At 36.8% G+C, this 17,779-nt stretch overlaps 1 protein-coding gene across 4 annotated transcripts in view; it reads left to right on the top strand.

The window, feature by feature from the left end:
* Nucleotides 1-1,749: 1,749 nt before the first annotated feature.
* The window catches only part of ksr1a (kinase suppressor of ras 1a), a 43,218-nt gene continuing 27,188 nt past the window's right edge, over nt 1,750-17,779 (top strand). For 2 of the 4 annotated variants that reach the window (XM_067397659.1, XM_067397660.1), the window contains exon 1: nt 5,683-6,199. In XM_067397659.1, the coding sequence (XP_067253760.1) occupies nt 5,975-6,199 (225 nt within the window). In that variant the 5' untranslated portion in view covers nt 5,683-5,974. Of the gene's footprint in view, nt 1,986-5,681; nt 6,200-17,779 lie in introns of those variants that run through there. The other 2 variants (XM_067397662.1, XM_067397661.1) reach the window with 2 other exon arrangements.

The raw sequence follows: 17,779 nt of genomic DNA, 5'->3' as shown, positions 1-17,779 counted from the left end.
AATAGGCAGTTAAAAAAATTAATTAAAAAAAAAATCTATGGGGTATTTTGAGCTGAAACTTCACAGACACATTCAGGGGACACCTTAGACTTATATTACATCTTTTAAAAAGACATTCTACGGCACCTTTAAATCTGAAGTATAAACTGGTGTCATTTCAATGTAATATTACGTAACTGGTTTAGTTTATCTTTATTTTCAAGTTTATTTGATAGGAATAGTGTACAAATACACCAGATCCTTCTCTGATACAAACCAGAGGATGTTTATTCATATATATCTTTCCAATTGTAGTCTCCGATGACCTAACATGGCAGAAAAACTACCATGTCAAAAACCTTTTGACTAAAATGTTTATTAGTTTCAGTGACATTTATTCATTCTAATTTAGTTTTTATTTAATTTTACTAAACAAACTCTCTGTTTAGTCTGTTTTTGGGAAGGTTACAATTTTGATGTTCAACATATTGTTTCAGAAATGCAAACAATTACAGATACTGAAATTTCAACTTCATTTGGTTGGTTTTATGTTGTTTAATTTAGTTAAAAAAAAAAGAAATATTTGTAAAATATTTTTACAAAGAATATTTGTAAAAGGAAATTTGATTATTAAATTAGTTTTTAAAATAGGTACATTATCTTTAGATGTTAGATGGTCAGTTTACACCCACCTACTGACTCGGCTCAACTTACCCCCAACCTGGGGTAAATTGAGCCAGAGTAACACTTTTTTTTTTCATAAGAAGCCATAGTTTTAGAACCCTTTGTCATAGATGTATTCTGATCATTTAAAATGATAGGAAACATCCTGAAATTACTTTAAATACTTTCATTGTACTTCTGCCTCATTTTCCCTTATCTTGAGGACCACATGGCAAGTAAAAAATGTCTCATCTTACCCCACTCTCCCCTAGGCCTAAAGTGTAATTCATTAAGAAGACACAAGTGTGCTCGTTCTTCATTCTAAAGTTGTTGACAGAAATAATTTAGTGGAAATTAATGTTGGTATATATCGGTGACCTCGATGGTTTGTGACAGTTCATTTTCACAGCGCCATCATTTGACCTAAATCAGGTATAATAAATGAACATAAACAAGCTCATGCTGTGGAAATTACTGTAACTGTACAGTAGATGGAGCTATACACCAGTGCTCCTTACTACTTAATGTTTGTTCATCTCAAACTGATTTTTCTTTTCAGTCACAATCTGTCATTCCTGTGATAGATGACCATTATTTTGTCAGAAATATAATACCTGTAGGGCCGCTGTGAGAGAGAGAGAGCCGGTTGTGGGTGCTCAAGTGTCCGAGTGTTTTTGCTCATTGTCTGGTGTCTGCAGATTGGGATTTATTTATAGCCATACCTGTCTACCTCAAAGCCCCATAATGCACCACTTCCAGACCCTGCAACTGGTGGCCTTTTTTCCTAGGACTCGAAAATAATCTCAATTCTGAACTCACAAAACAAAAACAGAACAAAAGCACACACCGCACCACCTGCCCACAGACACAAACAGTCTGAAATCTGACTGAAAAGACGTGTCAGTCAGGTACTTACTGAAAGCCTGTGTCACGGATGATCTCTGCCATCAGATCCCCCACAATCCAATTTAATCTGCTGTATCCTAGGAAGGGATTCCTCAGTCTGACCAATAGAGTTTCAGTATCTGACGACATAGCAGACGGCAGGTGAAAGCTGCACTTTGTCTGTAGTACTTTTGTTGCCTTTTTTTTTTGGCATAGTGCTCTGAAACTTTCTCACATAAATGACCTAGGCCTAGTTTAGAACTTGAATTAATTTCAATTTCATTTTTTTTTAAATCTTAAGAATGCAATAAGATTAGGTAAACACTAAACTTGCCATGCTAGCTTTGGAAGAGTTCACGGCAGTAACGATTCTTCAGTCTGCATGGGACGGTCGAGTTTTTACAAGAGGTTCCTGTGGTCATCAGCATGGAGCAGATGTACACCTGACACTCTAACTGGTGAGAGAAATTAAAATTTGAAATTTAGACACCTTTTATTTTTTATTTTGATCTCTGCTTAAATGTCTGCTCTAGCTTTGTACTATGGATAACTCTTAAAGGGACAGTTCATCTAAAAATGAAAGTTCTGTCGTCATTTACTCACCCTCATGTCGTTCCAAACGTACAATTTTCTTTCTTCTGTATTTTTTTTTTTTTTTCAAATGATGACAGAATTAAAATTTTTGGCAGAACTATCCCTTTAAAATTTGTTCTGCTCTGACTCCTTGATGATATTATTTGTGTTTGTCCTCATTTCTAAGTTGCTTTTGATAAAATCACCTGCTAAATCAGTAAGTATAATCCTGATACATCATAATGAATTATTAGAGTCAGTCTGCTGAATGTGAGATGAGGAAAAAATGGGCATACATTGTGTATGTATGTGCTTTTCAAATGTATACCTGAATGGTCAACATCTAGAAATAAGCTATGCAGATGTGAAATTGATATATAGAACTTGAATATGTCATTATTGTCACAATTTGTGAATGAAAAGAATTACATTTTTAGACATCTTTTTCAATGCATTACACTCATGATATATAATTTGAGGCCTTGTTTTACTCAGCTGTGACTTTATTTCTGATATTTACAACTGCCATGTCTTTCTCATTGTTTGGACATTACTTAACACAATTTGGACTGTAATCCGTCCTTGCAAACCGGACCTCAGCGGACACTTGGAATAATGTTCTGTTACTGAGATGTGTGTTGGGGAGGATGTAGAGAGTTATGCAGCACCCAGATGGAGAGATGGAGCACAGATGGAAGGATAGAGAAAGAGAGCGTGAGATGGAGGACAGATGGAAGAGGAGGTGAGGTTTTGGAGAGTGACTCAGCAGTTAGATTGAGCGTTTGATGTGAGGGAACATCACACCCTCAGTGAGATGAGAAATCCTTCTAACACCCCCCGCCCCACCCCAACCAAATTATTTTAATAAATGTGATTAAACATGCTCATGCTCATACGGAGAAACACGGTTTCGTTTGAGAAGGCAAAGGGGTGAATTTCCGCTTGCAATCCCAAGATGCGAAAGACCCTCTGTTTGAGTCGAGGACGCCCTGAGGAAAGAAAAACCACAAATGAAATCTCTTTAATATCGCTGTTGTTTTTCCTAAACAGTAATTAAGTTCAATTAGAACAAATGTGGCTTTTTGTTTAAGTCTCATGCTTTACAGATGTGTCTCCTGAGGGGAAAAAAGCCTATAATCTTGCATGTGTCGCCTCTAGAGTTTCGGAAGAGATCTCAACAACGTCTCAAACTGTGCCCAGATTTGCCGAGAAATTAAAGGTAGAGTAGGTCATTTTCAGAGAGACTACCAATAGCGAGCTAGCTTTGACGATCCCACCCTCCCTTCAGAGAGTCACCAAAACCACGCCTCCTCCAAAACGCATGAATGCGTACGGCAGGGAGCAAACAGAGACAGCATTAAAAATTTCAATAATAATGAACATAAACAACTTGAACCTGTACCAACCTGTACCATCTGACTGCTGCAGATTTATTTCAGCGTTGACAGTTTTGCCATTGAAACGCATACATTTGAGTCACAAACAACATCACCGTGTATAACATCACCGTTGTTTTGGTTCAGGAAGAACTGTAAAAGGAGTTGGTTGTGGTGCTAGGTGACTGACATCTGTCTAAAGGCAAAGTATACATCACTTTTTACGCGTACACGAGGGTCAGCGTACAGTGCGTGTGACACAAATTTCATCATCAGAAGAGTACGTGCACTGCTGGAATTTTGTAACTACACGTACTTTGTACGCGCAGGTCGCACGTGCGCATTTGATTTTTTGCAGTAGTTAGTTTATCCACAAGGTGGCAACCATGCCCTGTGGGCATCGATTCACAAGGTCGTTGAAGAAAACCTGCATAAACAGAACGCATGCATGCCTTTAAATATCCTCCTTTTTTTTCTCTCAGAAACCATATATGACACAGACTGAAGTCGTGGCATATCATAAGGAGGACTTATGATGGGGAATTTGGCCCATTCTTGGTTTAAAAAAAATATCTGACATCACAGTTCAACATATTTTAAGGAAAGAGGAATATTAACTGGATTATTTTGCAGTTCATGCAATATTTCAATATGAAATATTCCTATTTATTGATGTTTAAAAAAAAAAAAAAAAAAAAAAAAAACAGCATTACACCTTAAACATCATTAAACTACTTTTTGGTTATGTTTTCACAAAATCAGTGATAAACACGGAAAATAATTCAAATGTACACTCTAAAAAAATGCTGGTTTAAAAACAATCCAAGTTGGCTTAATGGACAAACCCAGCGGTTGGGTTAAATGTTTGCCCAACATGCTGGGCAGTTTTATTTAACACAACTATTATTCAAAAATTACAATATGGCTGGCTTAAAATGAACCTAAAATACGTTGGAAATTAAAAATCAGACACATAATTACTAGAGGCAACAATAACAATCAAAAGGTGAACATTTATTAATAAGCAATTTAATAAATGTTTATTGTTTCATTATTAAACTTATTAATAAATGTTCATTTATTAAACATGTTAATTAAATGTTAATTTCCAACATATTTTGGGTTCATTTTAGCAAGCAATACAGCAAATTTAAACAATAGTTGGGTTAAATAAAACTACCCAGCAAATTTAACCCAACTGCTGGGTTAAAACAACCCTAAAACAACCCATTTGCTGGGTTTGTCCATTTTCAACCCAACTTGGGTTGTTTTTAACTCAGGTTAAAACTCAGGTTGGGTTAAAAACAACCCAAGTTGGGCTAAATATGGACAAACCCAGTGATTGGGTTGTTTTGACCCAGCAGTTGGGTTAAATGTTTGCCCAATGTGCTGGGTAGTTTTATTTAACTCAACTATTGTTTAAAAATGACTATATGGCTAGCTTAAAATGAGCGCAAAATATGCTGGAAATTAAAAATCAGACACATAATTACTAGAGGCAACAATAATAATCAAAAGATGAACATTTATTAATAAGCAATTTAATAAATGTTTATTATTTAATTATTATTAATTAAACATATTATTAAATGTTATTTTCCAACCTATCTTGGGTTCATTTTAAGTGATCAATAAAGTGATTTTTAATCATCAGTTGAGTTAAATAAAACTACCCAGCAGGTTGGGTTAAAGATTCAACCCAACAGCTGCGTCAAAACAACCCAATCGCTGGGTTTGTCCATTTTCAACCCAACTTGGGTTGTTTTTAACCCAGCATTTTTTAGAGTGTAATATTTGTCAAAAACCTAAAATTTTATTTGCGAATGGAAAAACATAATAATTGGCTGGATCCTATTTTATTATTTTTCTTCTTCTTCTTCTTCTTAAAAAAAAACTATTCAGAATCAGCAAAGCAAAAACACTTGGTAAAAATTAAATATAAATATAAAAAACAAAATATATTTATATTACATATATTATAATAAATTAAAATGTATGCCTATATTAATTATATTAAATATTGTAATCTATCTATCTATCTATCTATCTATCTATCTATCTATCTATCTATCTATCTATCTATCTATCTATCTATCTATCTATCTATCTATCTATCTATCTATCTATCTATCTATCTATCTATCTATCTATCTATCTATCTATCTATCTATCTATCTATCTATCGCGCATCGGCCTGCAGACATGTGCGCACGGACTTCATTTCCCAGCGCGCACCGCGTCGTCCGATGTTTCCCACAGCTGACAGACAGTGAGCAGAGTCTCACAGCAGAACGCGCATCTCGCACGACGGGCTTCAAAAGCGCACTTGGATTTAGGATTACCTTGAACCACATCTCCCTTGTGGATCCCAGTATAGACCTCATCTATTGTCCTGCTCGGACAGTCTGATGGCATGCGTCTGTAGTAGTGCATGTGGATTGTATTGTTATTTGTAGTTGCACTCATCTCTCCATCCACGCCGAGCCCGATGCAGTGGGATGGATGGTGTTAGAGTGGGGCTGATGATGGTGGAGGAGAGTGATGAACAGAGGGACAGCAGCAGCAGCGGCGGCGGCGGCGGCGGTGGCGCAGCGATGGCCGCGCTACACCAGTGCGAACTGATCCAGAACATGATCGACATCTCCATCTCCAGTTTACAAGGGCTCCGGACCAAATGTGCAGCGTCCAACGATCTCACGCAGCAGGAGATCCGCACTTTAGAGGTAATAACGACGAGAGGGGCCGAAGTGCAGCGTCATGAAAGAGCGGATCCGCTCTCGCGCGCGCGCTTTATCCGTTTCTTCCTATTTTTGCACTGCAGCTGTTTATGGTGGTGCATTATAGATGCGCACGGGGCTTGGAACGAACCCCTCTTATTGCAATTTACCATAACATCCCTGACAAAAAGTACTATGGTATTACCATGTTTGCAGCATGGTAATACAATGGAATTTAGACACTATACTATGCTGGGATTTGAACCTCTCTCACAAAAATGACAGTATTACCATGAAAATGTAGCATGGTTTCTGGAGTAGGCTAAGATGTAAATATCACAATGCTTGAATATGGTAACCATATAGCAGCACAATAGCAATGGTAAAACCATTTGATACAGTGGTACAGCCACAGTGCTTTAAGTTGTCAATACAATCTAAAATAAAACGCCACATATACCATGGTGCGTTTGTGTAAGGCAAAACATTGAGCATTGGCTTATGCATGGAGTTCCCAGCACACTAACCCAGTGGGGGGATATTTGACCTGGTTCTGTTGACTAGGTGAAATGTTCTTGGCAGTGAGATGGTGCATAAAGCACAGCATTCCTGCAGCATCTCCATTCCAGAAGCAGACCTGATATTTTGACAGTAAAGTCCTTCACTGGACCGTCGGCCCGGCCGGTCCGCCTGTGTGACGTTTTGCCGATAACATCTCACCCTAACTTCCTCAACATTGGCGGCTAGGTGTCATTATTGATGTGTGCTCCACCTGGAAAGTGCCCCATTGCTCCAACGGTAGGGGTAATTAATGAGAAATCAATACAGCCATGGGGGTGGATGGTGTGCAAACAGCCCCGGAGGGCCTGTAGTTTGAGTATCGGGCGAGAATGTGACCGCATACACTAGAATGATTGTTTTTGAGATCCTCAGAGGTTTTATGAAGTGCTCTGGATTTGTGTTTCAAGATCTAAAATGAAATTAGTCCTAATACGGGGTTAAAAGCTCAAGAAGAGGCTTGACGACATGACGATTTAAAATGATTGTTTTTGGTCAACCATTATTAATATTTTATATTTTTGGTCTAAATAAATGAAAAATCTGAATAATTTTAAATGCTACAAGTGAATTGAGTCATCACAACGGTATAATGTACATTATGAAAAATAGATATTCATTTTGAGAATTTAATTGTGTTATTAATTTATTTCTGAGTGATGTTATCTAAATGTGGCGAAATGATTCAATATATTTCAATATAAACAATAATGATAAGTAAAAAAAAACTCTAAAATTGGTTGATAACCGATATGGTCCAGATATATTGAACATTCAATTTGAGTCGGCCATTTTTTCCCACCAAAGATAAAATAAAAATCTAGAACAATTTAGTGAAAGAACAGCAAACAGACTCCTTCAGTTCTGCTTCCTGCTTTAGCAGAATATGGGTCAGTGACGTGACAGGTCATTTTTTTTGGCCAAAGGCCCTAATAATAATAAAAAACAAAGATATGACATCCAAAGTATGTAAGGTAGTATAACTAGATCTCTTTTATTGAATCCAAAAGGTTTTAATTATATTTTGCTACATATAAAGCTATTTTAAAGATTTTGTCATTTGGTTTAACCGTCCAAAGTCCAATACAGCCATGTCATTTGTGATTAAAATATCTTAAAATGTAATAAATGTATATATTTTTTTATTCTGGCATGATTTTATATCATCATACATCAACATGGTGCAAAATGGTATTAAAATTATGTGTAGAAGTTGTTGCTTTGTTATGAGAAAGAATGACATCAATTCTCGGAGTCACCAATATAAAGGGACCATTTTGGATCAAGTCATGTGTTCAATATCATGTGACATCATTCAGACACCTGCAAAGGACCACATGGTCATGAAGCAAAGTAACTCTCTCTTAACTATTTGAAAAAGTGATGTTTTCACTTGCTCATACGAGTGTCCCGAAACATCAGGTCATTTGGTACAACCGCTATAAAACATGGAAAATGATATAATATTTTAAAAACTTGTACTAAATATAAAATGTTTAATTGTCCCTTTGCTAGCTAACTAGCGATCTAATCAGCCTGTTAGCATTGTTTGAAAATATCGTCATTCGGTGTAACCAAAAGTGTCATTGGGGAAAACTGAAATTTTGGTTAAACCGAATTAATTTTTTATTGACAAATTTTGTCCATCTTGTAAAAAATGATAAAAGCAGTGTTAATTGATTATAAAAAACAAAAACACAATCTCATTGTTCACACTTAATAAAACTTCAAAATTAATTATATCTCCATTAGTTTTTGTTTTTTTTACACTTTTAAAAACCTTATTCATCAATGACCCATATATATATAAAAAATAATATTGGTTGTTTACCGATATGATACTGATTTATTGTACACTACTCTTGAGTATGTAATTTCTTCCACCAAAGTCTAGAACAATTTAGCAAAAGAACAGCAAACTGATTCCTTCAGTTCTGCTTCCTGCTCTAGCAGGAAGTTGAATGTTCTACCTGTGTTCCAAATCAGTCACTACTGGGCCTAAGTCTACAGGAAATGGTGGAGTCACCGCCGGGGAGACATCACTCGGCCTGCTTCCTCTTTGTCTATAATGCAACACTTTCTGACTGCATCTCCCTCTTTCAGGGCATTTAATACATGTTTTTGTTTAGTTGCAATAAATACTAGGTGGTCAATCTCATATTCCTAGGTTTCTCCGCAGCCTACCTGTTTAACCCGGCTGAACAGGTTGATGTATTGTGAGCGTGCTCTTATGAGCGTCATTCAGAGGGACAGATGGAGCCCGTCAATACTCAGGCAGTATAACAGGCCCTGGATGCTTGTTAATTCCTGTACAAAACAACAGATTTGAAGTGGCCACATTCAGACCCCCACCACTTCCCGTACACTTCAGTGCAATCAAGAGATGCTTGAACTCGCATTAGATTCTCACTGAAAGCTCTTTATAACACCACTTCACATCTTTTTTTAACAGCTCGCTACTCTGGCCAGGGGATAATTATTCTCGGTCTCTCCGGCTGAAGTACCGCGTGGTTATGTTTGATCGAATGTTCTCACTCTCTACTGCGTCTGCCGTTCTGCTGATCGGCACTTTTTTCCGATCCGTACTTTGCAGCGATTTTGGTTTGCGCAAATAAGAAGTGCTCCTGGATAAACATATGTTGATACTTGAGCAGCGTTGCTATCAACCAGTCAAATTTTAGTGTTAGAGTCAGCATGAAACAGTGTTCGCAACCCCTTTTTTCTTCTATAATGAAACATACTTCCACATTAGCTGGAATATTGTGGAAAAAATGTGGGATATATTGTGATTTTTATTCATTTGGAGCCAGCGTTGTTATTGTTAACTAAATCTAAAACTATTGAAATAAAGTAAATAAAATAAAATATAAATATTAGATGGAAAAACAAACTCAGATGCTCACAAATAGGCTACAGATATATCAAAAATTGTTTTAATGTTATGCCCGATATCCGAGAAATGGCTGTAATGGATGTAAAATTGTATTTTATTTTTCCAAATAAATAAAAAATAAAACACTATAAAGTAAATTAAGTCTTAAATGCTGCACCAAGTGAATTTAATCACTGCAATATTATAATGTACAGTATGAAAACTGATTTTCATTTTGAGACTTGCTAAAGATTACATTTCACAGCGTTATTAAACTTTTTTTATTAAACTCTGTTTTAAAGCAGAACTAAGTAACTTGTTTTATCTTCATAAATAGTTTTCTAAGTCCTTACGATGGTTAATTGACTTGTAGTGGTGTGTTTGAGGCGAGCACTAACCCCCTCTGGCACGTCTACGCCAGAAAATAGCACTTACAAGTTGAGCTTCGCCGACCCGACACAATCTCGCCTCATGTTCACGTTCACGCAGGAGTGACAAAATGCTTTATGGTAATTCAAAAACAATATATATTATGACTTTATAAGACAATTTCGAAAATTACCCACCTCCATCGAGTGTACTGTATTTGCAAATTACCCACCTCCTCTTTCTTGTACTGCACTCTAAAAAATGCTGGGTTAAAAACAACCCAAGTTGGGTTGAAAATGGACAAACTCAGCGATTGGGTTGTTTTAACCCAGCGGTTGGGTTAAATGTTTGCCCAACCTGCTGGGTAGTTTTATTTAAACCAACTATTATTTAAAAATTGCTATATGGCTAGCTTAAAATGAACCCAAATAGTTGGGTATATTAAAAACCAGATGTAATTAGAGACAACAATAATAGACAAAAGGTGAATGTTTATTAATAAGCTTTAATATTGTATTAATATAAATTTAATAGTTTATTAATATAAATGTATTAATAAGAAATTTAATAAATGTTTACTGTTTAATAATTATTCATTGAACATTAGCAAATGTTAATTTCCAACATACTTTGGGTTAATTTTAATTAAGATATACAGTAATTTTTAAACAATAGTTGAGTTAAATAAAACTACCCAGCAGGTTGGGCAAACATTTAATCCTACCTCTGGGTTAAAACAACCCAATTGCTGGGTTTGTCCATTTTCAACCCATCTTGGGTTATTTTTAACCCTGCATTTTTTAGAGTGTGTATTTGCAAAACTACTGCACTGGTGAGCGTTGTAGTCGTTGTAGTCCTGAGCTGCGCTTGGAGTATTTACGACAGTGTGATTCACTGAAGGAACCTGTAGGGGGAGCTTCGCAAATCTTACTGAGTTCCACTTTAATATTTACTATCAATGATACTGATAAATATAAAAAAAAAACAAAAAAAAAAACCCTCAATACTAGTTGATAACCTTTATGGTAAAAATGTATCATACATCCCTTTTGAGCAGGCCTAGGTTCCAGTGTTATTTTAGAATTATTTATATACTCTTAATTTTTTTATAAATTTTTTGGAATTATGTCTTTTTTTTTTTTTTTAAAGATTTATTTTTTTGGCATTTTAGCCTTCATTGTGATAGGACAGTAAGCAGACAGGAAAAGGCCGAAGCGCAACAGAGCTATATGTCGGCATGCTGCCCTCGAGGCTATCAGTGGCGACTTGTTTTGTGATTTTTGTCACTTTTTATTTTAATATTACTGTTTATTACTTTTTATTTCAGTTTTTAGTTCAGTATTTGTTTTTATTTATTTCCAGCTAGTAATTTTAATGCTTCAACTTAAACTTATTTCAGGTAACATTTCAATTATTATTTTTCTTTTTAGTTTTTCATGTAATTCTGCATATTTTATTTCAGCTTTATTTCAATTAACAAAATGTTTATTTTAGTTTTAGTGAACAATAATATCCCTGCTAGGTTTATGGTAATTGTTTTCCATTTTTAGAAATATGTGAAATTTGCTAAATCACTTAAAACCATCTTTACTAATCAAACCAAACCAAATCCGCACCCTATGCCTTTTTTCAAGACTTGGGAATGTTACTCCTGCACCAGTTGTTTCCCCAGCTGCTGTGGGACTGCGCGTGTCCTATAGAGTGAGATTCGTATGCCTCCTCACGTCTTCTCATTGTGCAGATTTTGATGAACTGTGATGTTTGATTCCGACAGCATGAGATGCTGTCTCAGGAAAGCAGTGACCTACTTATATGCAGAGATCTTCAATCTTTCTGTGGATAAACATGTTTGTTGAAGGTAAAAAAGGAGAGCTAGCTTTGCTCCAGAGGGTTTCTGTTCTGCGGACTCAAGCGGTCAGCTGTTGAAGCCCTCATCAGTCTGGGCTCCCCCCCGCAGTGATGTTTGAGAGAGTTTTGCAGTGCATTCGTGTCGTGTGCTGTCGTGGCTGTGGCTATATTTAGATGTCTTCCTCCCTACGCGTTTTCAGGGTTGGTTGTTAAATAAGAAAATAATGACGTGAAGAGGATGAGCGAGGGGGGGGGCGGGGGGGGGGGGGGGGGGGGAGAGTGCCAGCCAATCAGCTTGTGCCTTTTTGAGGGCTCCCAATAGACTGGGAATGGGGAGGGGGGTGACAGATTCAGCCAAGCAGACCAGGTAAGAGATGTTCCATCATTACTCGTGGCTGTCTCAGTGCTGCTGAGCTCTTCCCTAGATATTTTCCAGCGCATCCGAGCTGCGTCACTAAGGCCTGATGAGGAGCTGTCATCGTGGCTGGCAGCAATCACGTAATATGATGACGATGATCGGATTGTTTAGTCTAAATAAAGTTCTTTCAAGGCCAGATTGTCAATCACTAAAAAAAATTTTTCACGTATAAACATATGTTTACTAAAGCCCTGGGTATACTTCGTTTTTTACGCGTACACACACAGTCAAACACACAGCCTTGCAAAAATATACTTCACTTAACGTTTTGAGCAATCTCTTGCCATGGGTTACAACACATGTAAACATCTTTGTATTCTTTCATGCTAGAGTTGTACAAATGAGGGTACTTTCCAACTTGTTCGCACAGTCTGTTGTCTATATAGGCCTCCATTGTCGCTGTAGCTTGCATGCGTTCCTGTCCTGTTTATGCAGGCTTTCTTCGACTACCTTGTGAATTGATGGCCCCAGGGCATGGTTGCCACCTTGTGCATAAACTAATTATTGCAAAAATTTAATTTTAAACACGTATGTGCGAGCTGTGCTTACAATGTGCGCGCGGTTACAAAAATCGTGCGTGTACTCTTCTGGTGACGAAATTCGCTTCATGAGCACTGTACACTGACCCTCGCGTATGCGTAAAAAATAAAGTATACTTTGGGCTTAAGGCACTTAAAAAAAAAAAAAAAAAAAAAAAACTTCCTCATTTCCTCTAGTTTTGGAAGGGTCAGATGTGTGAGCTGCTGCATGAGTGTCTGCTGGACAGACAAGCCTCTAGTCCTCTGTATATCATATACCCCCCACTTTATTAGGTACACCTGGCTAGTACCTTAATTCTTAATGTCAACAAGGTGCTGTAAACATTCCTCAGAGATTTTGGTCCATATTGACATGAGCATCATGCATCATCCATGATGTGAATCTCCTGTTCCACCACATCCCCAAGGTGCTCTATTGAGATCTGGTGACTGTGGAGTCCATTAGGGTACAGTGAAATTGTCATGTTCAAGAAACCAGAGATAATTTGAGCTTTGTGACATGGCATATTATCATGCTGGAAGCAGTCATCAGAAGATGAGTACACTTTGGTCATAAAGAGATGGACACGGTCAGCAACAATACTCAGCGTTTAAGCGATGCTCAGTTGGTATTAAGAGTCCCAAGAAAATATCTCCCACACCATTACACCACCAGCAGCCTGAACTGTTGATATAAGGCAGGATGGATCCATGCTTTCATGTTGTTTATGCCAAATTCTGCCCCTACCATCTGAATGTCGCAGCAGAAATCGAGACTCATCCGACCAGCTAACGACTTTGCAATCTTCTATTGCCCAATTATATTATTTTAGACACAATATTGTCTGTTTTTGCTCAATTTTGCCAATGAAAATATAAAGACAAAGCAGAACTGTTCGTCTCTGAGCAACGCACAGCAGCGTTTCATTTCTGAATCCGTGTTTTGAACGAATCAAATTAACAAATGATTCAATGGAACATTCATAAAGAGAGCCATTAACTTCACTCCTGAATTAAATAGTTGTTTGAATGAATCAAATGACTGAATGAATGACTTAATGATTAATATTATAATATAAGTATAATTTAATAAAAAAAAAATCATATTTCCATATTGATTAACAAAATAAATGAAAAAATAAAACATTAAAGGTATAGTTCACCCAAAAATGAAAATCCAGTCATCATTTACTCACCCTCATGGTCCAAAAGTTTGTGTAATAAATTCTGTGTTGAATCAAATAAAATATTTCTTTCTGAAGCTACTTTTTCTGTCTAATTGATGCTTTACACAATAATGACTTTAAATTATATTTTGGGGGTAATTTCTCAGCCAAATTTGATGTGTGATTACATACATACATACATACACATCTCTCTCTCTTTCTCTCTCTCTCTCTCTCTCTCTCTCTCTCTCTCTCTCTCTCTCTCTATATATATATATATATATATATATATATATATATATATATATATATATATATATATATATATATATATATATATATATATATATATATATATATATATATATATATATATATATATAATTTACTTTATTCAGATTTATTTAGCAGCTGGAATGGGTGAACAAGTCCATTTATGTTTATATCTTCTAGAATGAATCCCTCATACACATTAATACTCCTCTGTCTTATGAGATTATCAGTCAGGCAGCGTCAGCATGTACACAGACACACGACCCACACGTGACATGACACTTTGCATGTGTAAACGTCTGTGAAGCAGTGCTGGGATTAGCTGTAAGTTTTAGTAAATCTCTCGTATGTGTAGTGTGTTGGGGATTGTCTGAGGTCGGCATTAAACTCCTGTGTGTCCTGCAGGAAGTTGAGGCCAGTGGGCAGCTTGTAAGCAGAGATGAAGGGATTGGCGTTAAGCACATTACACCCAGGGAGACAGGTGAAATTGCATAGAGACATGCTAATCGGTGTGCATCAGGTGGTTACCTCACAGCTCGTATCTGTGGACACATTGTTGTTTTTCTGCAGCTCTGTCTGTGTTCTCTGAGCAGCTGGGCGTGTTCCTGCCCTTTGGCTGTCAGTCAAACCTGCTGACCTCACTGAGCCGTTGTCATGGCAGCTCTCGTCCCCGTGTTTACCCTCATCTGCAGTCAGGCAGGTGTGACGCCACCTCCCGAAATACCACCAGTGTTGCTTACCAAAAATCATTAAATTATAGTGTTTTGGTTTATTTTACATGTGAATGACACATTCAAGTAAGGCTCCATTTTAGTTTTTCACTAATATTGTGTTGCTGTCTGAGAACAGGTTGCCCCAGATATTCCTCAGTAAGATTAAAAACCTCATCTTTTTAGCAACTATCCGATAAAAAGTATGGTATTATGGTGCAGATGCTATTAGTATCACCATGGTACTTTGAAATTATTACTAGAAGTAATTTATATTAATAAATTAATGAATTATTCACATCATACCAAGGTATTTTAAAAAATAGAACTATATTTGAATTCTATTGTTACTATATTTGAAATCAGTCTCTTTAATATCTCAATTGTTGCTTTTTTCTACAAAGAAATTGTAGTATGTCTGAGAATATCTAGAATATCTTTAATCCTTATAGTTATCTATACCTATACCTATAGAAAGTTGATACTTATACATAAATATAGGAAAAAATGACAAAGGTTTTTGTTTTGTCAATACAAAAGTCACTGAGGTTCAGTGTTGTTTTGGACCCCATTGACTTACATTGTATAAATACATTGTTCTTCAAAAGATCTATTTTTATGTTCCACTGAGTCATACAGGTTTGATATTTTTTGATGAAATATCCCTTTAAGTCTCCAAAACAATGAAAGTGCAACATCTGAACAAGAACATTGTCTTCAGGACATAAAATGTTTTGTCACTGAGTAGGAACAGGTTACTTATTCTTCAATAAGCTAAAACATTATCAGTTTATATCTGGTGACACAACAGACTCAGAACAAGTTGATGATGCAACAAATTTCTGAGAATGTTGTGAACACAGATTTGTAGATTATGTCTACAGATGACCACGTTAAGATGTCTAGCTTTCACCATGTTTTGTGTCTGTGGGAAAATCCCACTCTGAAAAAAACGTTACTGACAACCCAGGAGTGTAGTTGCTAGGAAACCTGACGTCACACTTTCAGCAGTGTATTGTTATCAGTGGTGTGTGTGTGTGTGTGTGTGCAGAGACAACAGCGCAGGCTCAGGACCTGGTCCGGTCAACAAACAGAACCAATATGTTGAATCTGGGTTATGCATGCCTGTGCTATGAATATGAGAAATTAAACTGAAGAGACTGAAATAGAGAGATTTTATCCTGCAAGAAAATTGTAGTAAAAAAAGATTTAGTGCAAAGACATTTGGACATTAATTGTAGCGGCTCCAAGGAGCTCTATAATACCTGGAGAAAGCTAGCCATTAGCATTCCCATTCATGTCAATGGCAGTTTGCACAATTTCAAATCTGCTATCAGACATTGACACAACCTGCATAAAATTAAGTGTTTAGGATTGTTAGGATCTCCTGTATTAAGATGAGAGGAGTTGAGATGATGGGCTTTGTTGTTTGGTCTGAGTAAAATGGGCTGTTGGTGTGTCTTGCAGGCTTTAAACCACTGCAGCCTTTACTTTCACACCAACAGCAAAGAATCATCCTGTTCATCTCCGTCTAGCTTTGGCCAAGCCCCAAAATCAATGTTCACAGAGACAAACCAACAAAAGAACATGAAAGTGGGTGTTTCTCTGCTTTTCTCAGAGCTGTGAGACTAGAAAACCAGGAATCATGCCAGTCCTGTGGCCGTTATGGTGGACATCACACCACGATTAGTCCCAACATCGTGACGATCATATCAACATATTCTCAGAAAACGCTCATAGCTTTCTCTTATTGATTACCCTTTTAACTATAGTGTCTACTGGTGGACAAACAAAGTCATAGCAGCTTAAAGGGATAGTTTACACAAAAATGAAAATTATCCCATGATCTACTCACTCTCAAGCCATCCTAGGTGTATATGACTATCTTCTTTCAGATGAACACAAGTGGAGATATATTTTAAAAATATCCTGGCTCTTCCAAGTTTTATAAATTTAGTGAATGGGGGCGCGATTTTTGAAGCCCAAAAAAGCATCCATCCATATAAATAATCCATACGGCTCCCAGGCCTTCTGAAGCGAAACGAAGGGTTTTTGTAAGAAAATATCTATATTTAAAACTTTATTAACTGTAATAACTGGTAATAACTGGTACACATCGATTTGCGGTGGAAGAGTAACACCTGACCCGACGCATGACGCAATGGCGAACGTGGAAGCGCAGAGGAGAGAGCAAAGCAAAACACCGGTCACGAATTAGAAGTCTTAAACAAGAAATTTTAATGAGAAATGTTTGAGGGTTTGGATATAAGAGAAAAGGAGCTTGAGTTTGTTGCCCAGCCCTATTTGTTTAAACGGCGAGAGGCGTCTAAGCTTACGATACTCCTACATACATTACATCAGAAGTTACTCTTTTGGTGCAAGTCGACTTGCGTAGTATGCGTATTGTCATCTGCTGGAAGCTAGTTATTATAGTTAATAAAGTTTTAAATATGGATATTTTTCTTACAAAAACCCATCACTTCGCTTCAGAAGGCCTTTATTAACCGCCTGGAGTTATATGGATTATTTTGATGATGGACGGATGTTGTGTTTAGGATGTTGTGTTAGTCTGAAAGAAGATACACCTAGGATGGCTTGAGGTTTGAGTAAATCATGGGATCATTTTCATCTTTGGGTGAACTAACCCTTTAAGGTGATCAGGTGGTTTTGTTGCTGTTCCAGAGTGATTTACCAGTTCTAACCACCTTAACCAAGGTAGCCAGCTAGAGAGCACGTAAAAACCATCAGAAGCTAGTTGACCTGAATATTCTGGGTGGATGGCTCCTTATTACAATAGTTAAATCAATTTAACTATGATTTCAATTAAGCAGCAATCTATGGTATTTGTTATAGA

The sequence above is a fragment of the Chanodichthys erythropterus genome, chromosome 10 (assembly GCF_024489055.1).
Source record: "Chanodichthys erythropterus isolate Z2021 chromosome 10, ASM2448905v1, whole genome shotgun sequence".
Classification (NCBI taxonomy): Eukaryota; Metazoa; Chordata; class Actinopteri; order Cypriniformes; family Xenocyprididae; genus Chanodichthys; species Chanodichthys erythropterus.
Note: the sequence above shows the minus strand (reverse complement) of the source record. Positions and strands in the feature narration are given on the sequence as shown.